This window comes from Histomonas meleagridis (genome assembly GCF_020186115.1).
Source record: "Histomonas meleagridis strain 2922-C6/04-10x chromosome Unknown contig_285, whole genome shotgun sequence".
NCBI lineage: Eukaryota > Parabasalia > Tritrichomonadida > Dientamoebidae > Histomonas > Histomonas meleagridis.
Window position 1 is genome coordinate 63 of NW_027150851.1, and position 11,817 is coordinate 11,879.

The 11,817-nt window shown below is 28.6% G+C and overlaps 1 protein-coding gene across 1 annotated transcript; it reads right to left on the minus strand.

The window, feature by feature from the left end:
- Positions 1-5,906: 5,906 nt before the first annotated feature.
- GO595_004808 (uncharacterized protein) lies at positions 5,907-6,293 on the minus strand (the record flags this gene model as incomplete). The annotated part of the gene is made up of 1 exon (XM_067917981.1): positions 5,907-6,293. One exon carries the CDS (start codon positions 6,291-6,293, stop codon positions 5,907-5,909), a length of 387 nt encoding a protein of 128 aa, XP_067775025.1.
- Positions 6,294-11,817: the final 5,524 nt, after the last annotated feature.

Below are 11,817 nucleotides of genomic sequence, written 5' to 3' on the forward strand. Positions count from 1 at the left end.
TCAATGATTGTAAATAATTTTTTTCATAAATTATTGTCATTTAATGCTTATTGAAGAATATATTTTGTAGCTCATTGTTTGTCAATGCTTAATGTATGTAATTATTCTTATTTATTGATTATTCATTTAAATTATTTTGTTATACAATGTCATTTTTTATTTGTTCAGAATTTATTGTGGCAAAAATTTAAAGTATCAAAATCAAAATTGAACGAAATTATTTCTTCACAATTACCACTTTTTGAATATGAATTCAATAATGCATAATGGACATCAAAAACATTTGCTAATAACACAATATACATTTTGTATTTTGGCAAAAAAAGAATACAGTAATATGTTTTAACATATGGAGAATTCGATTATACTATTTATTCTAAAATATTTTATGATTATTTTCAAAATCGTTTTTTTCCACGAATACTCATTATTATTTAATTCTATACTATTCATGAATTATTATATTGATATAGTTCTTACTATTGTTAAAATTATTTTATTTTGTTGAGCTTTATTTTTTCGAAATTTTTTTTATCCAAAATTTTGGAAAAATGAGACGGTTATTTTACATCGAATTCAAAAAGTCAAAATTGTGGGAATAACCGTCCAAAAGTGGGTATGTTTTGGGTATGCTACCCAGACTCTCGATATGAACACTCCTCCAGAAAAGTATAAACGTTAATCACATGATGAAAAATACACATTTATTACACCAAAGCGTATGAAAAAGTTTCTTATAACACATATAATAACACTTATCATACCGCTATAGGTTGTACACCAAACGAAATGATGATAGATCCCGAAAAAGAGAAAGAATATATATTTAAATGTTTAGAAGCAGCGGAGAAACAACATAAAATAAAAGATCTTATTTATTTCGTCGGAGCTTACGTAAGATACATTCTTCCGCGTCATGATGGCATAACAAAGAAGAGGTTTCAAATTTCCCGTGAATGTTATAAAATTGATGAAAGAAAAGGAAATATGTATACACTAATTGCACAAGATGGAACAGTAATTACAAAACCAAGATTTAAATTAATTCTCTGTAGTTCTGACGGATCAAAGCCGAGTAACATTAAATGGGCTTCGACGATTCCAGATGAATGGAACGGTAATGTTGTCAAACAAAATATTTTGTCATTTAATCTCAAAACTAACAAATACACAGTACTATTTAGTGTTCCTGGCAAAAAAACATAAAAAGATACTATTTCAGCATCATATCTTCATGGCGCAACACCTCAAATTCAGTCAGAAGTGGAGGGAGAATATTTCAATCATTAATGGGAGCATTGACATTACCCATTACTGTTACTCACTCCTTATATAGGGAAATTTTTTTACTGGGTGAAGAGGTGAAATTTCACCCTATATTTCACCTTATATTTCACCCATTACCTATATCGATAAAACATACATTTTTAACATGAATACCTAACATTTTCACTATGTTTGACATTTAAACATACCTTCCCGAAGTAATGCGGAACATTTCATCGTGAAAATTGATAAAAAACATACCCGCCGACATGAGGTGAAATATAGGGTGAAAAAACGGTGAAATTTCACCTCTTCACCCAGTAAAAAAATTTCCCTATATATACACGTACGCGTAAAATTTATATACAATAATAAAACATCTTCAGACATTCCTCCGATAGTGGGTAAACAGTAAATAATAACAAATAAAACTAGTTCCCACATTCCTCCGATAGTGAGGTCCGTGTTAACACACACCGAGGAGCGTAGCGACGAAGAGCAGGCCGTATGCTAAGGCGCAGGGCGTAGCCCAAGACAGCCAGGTCTGTGTGTGTGTGTGATATTGGTTATACTGTTTTATATGACCAATCAATATCAGATGATGAAACATAATTAACGGCAAAAATTAATAATATGATTATTCGAAAAGTTACTGCAATTATATTATCTGATTCTCTGTTAGCTGTATTCAGCTCTTAGAGCCTCAAGGCATTTTATGCCGTATAGGCAATAATATCATGAATTCTTTTTAATTATTCATTCACATAAACTAACACCTCATTTATTTTTTTATGTTGTTCTGCAATAATATTTTTATTCTTTTTACTTCTTTTATTCTTCGGTTCGGTAATTTCTAAATATTGTTTACAAATATCTAACGGTGATTTTTCTATTAAATCATTTTTTACAATAAATGTAGTCATTGAATGAATTTTTGCAGTTTCTATTTCTTCGTCAATGTTTTCATATATTTTATTTATATCAAAAAATCTTTCCATTTTATATAAAATAAAAAAATAAAAAAAATAAAAATTAACTTTAAAAAATTAATGCTAGTTTTTAAAAAATTTATTTTTTTAATTTCTATAAAAATGTTAATGAAAAATTCTTGTTCTGCTCTTGTCTAGCCAGATTCGCAGAAGCTCATCCAAAGGATGGAGGCTCGAACCTGTTCGGTTTCGGAAAATCAAACATCTGCTTTATGTTTGATCAAATTAAATAATATAAAGATCGAAAATAAAATTGATGATTCAGTACATGATTATGCTAGTACTATTAAAGAATATAAAAATAAAATCTTAAATCATCAACTTCCCGTTGAAGTTAAATTAGAAAGAAATCAACAATATTTAGAACAAATTTTAGAATTTGCAAAATCAATTCCTGCTGTAAGTATTCCTGAATTAACACTTGATGTTTCAGTCAAAAGTTTCTTAAAAATTGAAATTGAAAAAAGTGATTCAACAGAAATAAAAGCGTTAATTAGAAAAATTAACAGAAAAACACAAACCTTTTTTTGCAATCACTTAATACTTGAAAGTAAAGCATTAACATATAATACTGACGCTTTAAAATTACGTAAAAGGTATGAATTAAAGATAATTGATGGTTTTTATAAATTATTAGCCGAGTATTGCTGGCGAATAAAAAGTAAGGATTCACGCGGTATAGAATTTGATGAGTTTAATATTGGAATGTATGATGTTGATAAAGTTATTGAAGCTTCAATGAATTCTTAGGCTGAGGTTTATAAATTTAATGCTAAGTATCACTCACTGAAATGTGCAAAGTGCGAAAAAATGATGAAAGAATATGAATATTCCATCGAAGATATTGAAAATAGAAGAAAAGAAGCGGAAGAAAGATTAAAGGATGAAATTAAAAGGATTCAAGAAGAAGTTGATGAAATAGATAAAAAAGAAAATATTGATGATTTTATTGAAGAATAATTACCGAATAAATAAAGAATTCCTGTTATGTCGATAGTTAAAATGTGGAAAGCTGTCAAGAAGTGCATGATACGTATCGCTAATATTAGCGCAATGCTTGAGAAGACAGGAAATTGAAAGGTCACAAACGTTTATAATACATTTTATGCCACAAAAATAAAATGAAAAAAAAATGAAACTTAATTTTAAAAAAATTTATTTTCTTATTTTTGATAAAATGCCAAAAAGATTGACCAAAAAAAAGTTAGAAATTTATTCGAAAAATACGAATACACTTTACCGATAAATTTTGTTTATGAAAATACTCCAACTCCGCTTAAAGTTTAGGACGAACAATACTAGAATTATAAAAGATTAAGTGTTAATCAGTTAAAATATAGGATTTCTAGAGGAAGATCTGAATACATTCCAGAGGAAGAAAGGAATTTAATGAATCTTCCGTTAAGCGATACTGAACCGATAAATAAAGATTCATTTGAACGTGTCAGTAATAAAAAGAATGAATATTTAAAAAATGAATCGGAAGATTTTAAACGTGAAGTATTCAATTTAACAAATAAAATAATCAAAAAGTTAATGAAACAATAGAATTCTACGTTCGAAAATAAAGGAAGTATTGATGTCTTTCTTTCTGCTTTGATGTATGCGATTGAAACAGCAGGACCTGAAATTAATAAAGATATTAGAATGACTTTAATTGATAAAGACAGAAGAGAACAATATGCACACTCCAATAAAAATACCTTTGAGTTTCTACGTGCTGGTTCGAAAAATAATGATAGAGTGATTGGTGATACAAACGATGTCGTATTCGAACACATGTTATTAATTGAAACCATTCGTTTTGAATTCAAAGATTCCAAAAAAGGAGAAAGAATTCATCCAGGATTCTTTCCTTACATCAACAAAACAGATATTGATATAAGAAGATTGGGGTTTTTACAGATATTAATGATCCAAACATGGATCTTTTGGATCCTCGAGCACCAAGTGCTCTTAACGGGCGATGTTTAATTCAAGCATTTATTGCTTCGGAAGTATTAAAAGATGATGAATTAAATTTACTGAAGAGTTTTATTCAAACTCGAACGGTTCCAAGAAGTGAGTTAAAGAGAATTTTTGATTTATTGAAAATAAAAATTGAAGTCAAAATATTTTATCCAGAAACCAAACATACCTATAAAATTGAGATTGAAAAAAGTGTTTGTTTATGCTTATTATCATTTATTTTTGTTTGTTCTTATTTATTCTTATTCGTTTGGATCAAAAAAAGTGCAACTAACAAAGCATCAGAATCATTATTTTTGACATTATCAGCGATGGCATATGATGATTCATGATATCATTAGTCCCACCTATGGGAAAGACTAGAGACGGAGGCCTGCAGTGGTACAAGCATTGAATACGATTAAATTTCTATAAATTCCGACTTTTTCTATACTGGTACGTTGGGGTGTCATATTACAAAAAAATAAAAAAAAAAATTAATTCGTAAAAACAAACAATGTATTGTATATTTAATTAACCTAAATTCATATAAATTTTAACAAAATTATGACGTGTCTATCAAAGGTCATTAAAAATATGTTTTTGCTGAATCTTAACGAATGAAAAAAATTGAGTCCACATATATTTTCTTTAATAATTTTCTATCCATGCCTTTAGCGCATGATAAATTCTCTAAGGAATCTTGACTTTCCAAATTAGAAATAAAATTAGTCTTAATTCACATCAGATGGTGAATCACTGCCAACATTTTAATATTATCAATATTTACCATATATGCATTAATTTATGCCTTGGCATTAGAATAAGTCTGCTAGGTCTCACTTTATACTCATCTTCAATTACGACACATAGTAATTTAATTTTAATTCAAAGAAGCAACCATATTGCATTTACTTTTATCTATGAGGCCAGTAGATTCGTTAATTTGTTTATAATAAAGCTTGATAACATCGAATATTCTTTTTTTTTAGCCCAAAAACTAAATTTGAATATTTTTAAAAACATGGCAAGAAAGAATTAAAAAATATATTGAATAATTTACAATGCAATATATATATGATATCATAAAATAGCTTGTCATTAAACCCAAGGAAAGACTGGCACTCTCCAGCTAAAGTGTGAATTTTAATACCAGGTTCTCATATATATAATGCGGTCGGGGCTGATCCCATGGACCCCAGGTGCCGGCACCAATGATTTTTGTATACCCATACAATTCAGTCAATTATTTTAATGGCCATTCAATTTTCGATGTACTGGTAACTTTTAATGATTATATTTATCATTTATATCAGTTAAATTTTCATTAGTTTCAATATTGATTATGAGTATGATTTATGAAAGAAATATTATCAATACCATCATATTCTATATTTCCATTTATTTTTAGATTTTGATCAATATTAGTATATATTTCATAAATTTCTACTTCCTCTCCATAAGTTTCTAATAAATTTTTATGATAAGTAATTCCTGTATAATCATTTCATTCAGAACTTATTAAATAATTATCTTGAGTGTGATTAACAAATCTTTTAATTTTAAATAATAATCGAATTAAGAATTTCTTTTTATTCCAAATGTAACTGATAATGCATTATCATAAAAATCTTCATGATAATAATCATTCAAATACGATCTTATGTTCTTAATAACATTTAAACACTCGAACTTATGGAGTTTTCAAAATTCCCAGTTAACCCATCTTCTAGAATCTTCTACAACAGCTACATTATCGTACATTTGATCAATTGCATGTTGAATTGCGACATCCCATAGAAATAGTTCTTCTGCTTTCATAAACTGAAACTTTTCGAACTTAACATATCTTAACTCGCTTTCTTCGATATCGTGACCATTAGGATTAAAATCTAGTATGAATCTGAACTCCCATAGTACGCTATCAACTTCGAACTCTAGATCTCGTACATCCGGTAGCGCTTTGTCAACAATTTCTTCTATGTACCTACGATGCTTTTCATCAAAATCGATTGATGATCCATCGTACCTTGATCTTGAATCCAAACAATGATCTGGTTCGCTCCCTGATTCACGATCGTACCATTGCATTTTATAAAGTGAACTGATAAATAACTGTTTTACATTATATCATAAAACTCAGTGTCAGAAAATGTTATATCATTGAATTTTTGAAACTAAACTATGTCAAATGGGACGCAAGCGTCCTTTAAGGACGCCTGGGATTTGACATAGTTTAGTTTCAAAAATTCAAAAACAGTATATGAGGCATATTTTATTATTTCTTTTGACCAACTAGTGCATTTGCTACACCATCTATAACAGGTGAGAATTTATCTGCTATTTTAATTCCTTTAGCAATAGCGCCTGCATGACCAGGTAAATTTTCAATTCCAGGTATTTTACCTACTGTATTTACAACAGGTTTAGCTACTTTATTCCATACATTACCAATAAATCTTCCGACTGGTTTAATAATTTTATTTTTAATCCAAGCACCAGCTTTTTTAAATCCGTTTTTAATTTTGTTCCAAAAACCCCACGCCATAAATAATAATAAAAATAAATAATTATTTCTTTATTTATAAAATGCAGGATGTAAATTAGAGAAGATCTTATCATTTGCTTCCATACCTACTGATTTAAATATAGGAGCTATTCTATCACCTACTTCAAATATTTTATCTACAGGTAATTTCTTTAAAGGTCCTATCTTTTTAATATCTTCTTTATGTTGTTTTTCAAATTCATAACCTTTCACAATATGAGGACTAATTTTTGTGAATCCTTCTTTCACTTTTTTAAGTAAAGGTTTTAATTTCTTTATTCCGTTTTTAAATTTATTCCACAACCCCCACGCCATTAAAAATTATGAAAAATATTTTTCATTTTTATTAATGTATTATAATAATACGCAATCTAAAAATGAACAAGATGATCAAGGTAATGTTGGAGCTTATTTTGATCGTCTTAAAGATTTAATTGCTAAAAATGATGGTACTCGTTCTTTTATTTTAAGAACTGAAGATTGTCATGATCAAAATGCACCATTTAATCAATCACAAGAAACTAGATTAAGAATTACTCATGGTGATCATATGATTTTACAAATAACTGAAGGTTTTATTAATTTTAAAATTAGAATAACTATACAATTATCAAAAGCTATTAATTCCGATGATTTAAACTGAATTTATAAATTTGGGCTGTTCAAAAAGTTATCAAAAGTGACACTAATATACTATACAAAATATAAGTAAAAAATGCAAAACATTTATCCAATGTCAATCAAATATAAAAAAGATATCGATTCAAAAAAAGGAACGAATTCAAGCAATAGCAACGTTTAAAAGTCTAGGTATGTCGCAACATGAAGCTAGGCAGCAGATTTTTGATGGAAAACATATCAGTCATGATTTGATTAGAAAAGTTTATACTTCTATTGATAATGGCCAGGATTACATGTGCCATGCTAAACCTCTACGCAGACCGAATTCAATGAATGAGAATAAATTAAAAATTATTGATGATATACTCAGTAAAAATGTAAGACATACTTTAGAAGAAATAGGGGATGAAATTTATTCGCAAACATAAACACGAGTATCAAAATTCACTTTATCCAAAGCTTTAAGTTTTATTGGTTACAAATATAGGCCGCCAAAAAAACGCCCAAACTTAAACGAAATTCAAAAAGAAAATCGTTTAAAATTTTGTCGGTCTTTGATTGTAAATCAAATCGAAGTTGAAAAATTTATTTTTTCGAATGAGAGTGGATTTTGCCAGGAATCAGATAAAAAATACGTCTGGTACAGGTCTGGGAGGAATAATGAATCAATATATTCTAATTTAAGCAAATTTCAAAACGGCATAATGATTTATGCTGCCATTGGATTGAACTACAAAAGTAATTTGGTTATTTGTGATACTTCAATTGATGCTGTAAATTATCAAAAAAACATTATTTCCAGCGGAATGTTAAATTCAAACTCAAATAATTACATCTTTATTCAAGGCGGTGCACCTGCACATAGTGCAAAATGTACACTTCGATGGCTTCAACAAAGGTTAAACTTCGTAAAGGTATGGCCAGCAAATAGCCCCGATCTAAATCCGATCGAGCACATGAAGCGAATTGTAGCAAAACATCAAATAGACAATAAGCAACAATTAATAGAACTTCTTAAGCAAATATGGGATGAGATACCAATGTATGTGATAAATAATCTAGTGTTAAGTTTTCGAGACAGAATCAAAATTGTTTGTAACTTAAACGGAGAATGCATAAACGATTAACTCCGAATGAGCAAAGAACATCGCTTCACGAATGATCCTGTCATCCTTGATGAATATCCATTGTAATCTAAGTCTGAGATGATCGCAAACTGGGACCCAAATCTTCCAAGCTTCTATAAAAAAGAAGGTAAGGAATTTACTGAATCCGAACAACAATATATTTTGAAGAAATTAGCGAAGTGGAACAAAAAAACCCCACCACCATATGGACGGTGGTGTACTAAGTTGGGGAGACCGAAAAATGAAATTAAAGAATTTGCGATCAAAATTCGTGCTCGAGCATTTAAAAATTTTTGCAACCCATGTTTTTTTGAAAAAGTTAAAAATTTTCATTCAAAATAAATTTGGGCTGCTCAAAAAGTAATTTTCAATGAAAGAATTCTGATACCTTTTCAAAAATTCTGAGGATTTTGAAAACATGTTTTCTGAGTACCATCGCTTATCGTCTTTTTTTCAAACGAATATCAATAAAACCGACAGCCCAGTTTTATAAACTCAGTTTACAATATTCTGACAATCTAGCTTAAATATTTATAGGTTTTAAGAGTTCTAATCAATTATTAGATCAATTACAAATTATGTCTAATTATATTTCTACTGGTTATCAACAAAATGAATGTTGTCGTGAAGGTTATTGTTATTCTACAATTAAACCTTATGCTGAAAAGAAAACTAGGAAATATACACATACTTTATATGAAAATGTTTCAGAATATTATCAATCTGTTTGTGGTACTTATGTTGATTTAAATACAATTGCAGATGGAAATAAACATGATATCGAATTTGAAATGAATCTTCCATTTGAAGATATATTAGCTTTACAAGCATTTGATTTATATCCAAATAGATTAGTTGGTGATATTGAATTAAAGTTTTATGTTAAACAAAATGGTTTAGTTTGGTGTCAAGTAGATCCACGTAAAATTAAAGAAGTTAAAGAATTTTTAGAAGATTCTTCTATTAATGCTACATTTAATAATTTACCTTTATTTACTCATGGTTTTACTCAAATAGGTAATTCTGCTAATATAACTACTACATTTAAATGTGATACTGAAACTAATCATACTATTGATACTGCAACTGAGAATGTTTCTTTATATTGTACAGGTTTAACAGTAGTTTATTGTAAATTTGATATGCCTTTTGATATAATGAAATCCCAAACTGGAATTCTCACTATAAAAAATTGGCTGAAAACAAATTCAAACCAATATGCAAATTTTAGGTTTAGGTAAAGCTTTACATTATGTCTCAAGATTAGAATTTCAATTAAGAGGTGCACCACATGCTCATATTCTTATATGGTTAGAAGCGCCTTTATCAATTAATCAAATTGATGAACTCCTTAGTGCACATATCCCAAATATCACTATTTCACCAATATTAAATAATTATGTCAAAAGTAAAATGATACATTTATGCGTTCCAAGTCGTTGTTTCAAAAATCCAAATTATCAATATTGTAAATATGGTTTCCCTAAACCTTCATGTATTGAAACGACATTAGATTCTAATGGACAATATCATTTAAAAAGAAGTGAAGAAGAAAAAAGAGTTGTCAAATATCATTTACTTCTTTTATTACTTTGAAAAGGTCATATACATTCAATGTTTGTAAAAACAGCTGAAAACCCTGATAAGATTTCTTTTACAGGTCATTATGTATCAAAATATAATATGAAACCTGAACCATCTTATAATGTGAATTCATATGTTGATAATTCAGTATTTGCACAAATACATGCACATGTAGTTTCATCAGAAAAATGCTTTTCAATGATATTTAGTATGAAATTTTATATTCATCATATTTTTACGAATTCTGATTATTCGGAAATTGATCAATTCTTTAAAATGTATATTTATTATATGATTGATTCAAATTCATATTTATATGAAAATATTGCTGATAAAACAATCTTCAAATATATTATATATCGAACAAATATCGAATGAATTATCAACAACAATTCCTCGACGAGGTCATGAATGAAATTTAACGATCATTAAATCAATTTAATATGTTAGAATCTTTGAACCATCAGACTCATTCAATAGAAAATGAAAATACGAATGAAATTAAAGAATTAATTGGTTTGAATTATTATATTAATCAAAGAATATCAGCTAGAAATTCATTAAATGCTGATATTAGTAAACTTAATTCAGAACAACGTTTAGCTTTAAATATGATTATAGTTGCAATTATCAATAATAATGGAAATGATTCTAGATTCTTAATTTATGGTAAAGCTGGAATAGGTAAAAGTTTTTTTATTAATATCATACAAAAATTCTGTATATCTGGATCACATTGTTTCATCACAACAGCCTCAACAGGAATTGCAGCTTTATCAATTAATGGTATTACATTCCATAGTGCATTTTCTATTTGGATGTCACCTAACGATCCTGTTAGTACCTTAAATATCTTTATACATCATGGCCTTGCAATATCACGAGTTAAAATAATTATTGTAGATGAAGTAACAATGTTAGATAGATCAGTAATTAATGCTGTATCTAAAAAATTAATAGATTTATGTGGTTATACAGGAAATCATATTCAAATCCCATTTGAAGTAAAAATAGTAATTTTTCTTGGTGATCCATCACAAGTACCAGCAGTAACTCATACTCATGATCACATATCTGAATGTGCTGAACAATTTATGCACATTGCTGGATTTGATGGTTTTATACCAATCCATTTGAAAAAATTAATGCGTCAAAATGATCCAAGTCAAGAACAATTTAGAAATTTACTTGATGAAGTATCTAAAATGACAAATGATGGACATTTATCTGACGTTCATCAAGCAATGTTAAGATCAAGATTTCATCAAGAAAATATTACTGAAGATCAAAGTATTCAACTTGCATTTAATCATGCTTTTCCGAGCGTTTTCGCTGACAAAGGTATAATCATTATTTATACAAATGATCGGGCGAATATATTTAATACTTTTGCTCTGTACAAAAAAGTTTCTCGATCGGAAATGCGTAACCTGTACGCACTTTTTGCGGTTATCGCTCCAATTTCCCACTTTTTGAACGGCCTGACATCCTAACCGTCCGGAAACACGAAAATACAAAACACATTGAAACAAATGTATGAATTATATAATTCTACACACACACACACAGCGCTATTGAAGCTTCGCGTGATACGCTCGCTTCAAGCCGCGCTACATTAATGAAGAGGAATGAACGGTTTCAACACGGTTGACTCTAAGTTTACGGCTGAATATTCATGTTGTAGATTAATTTTTAAAATGTGCGATAAATAAACTTAGTTTTTAAAAAATTTATT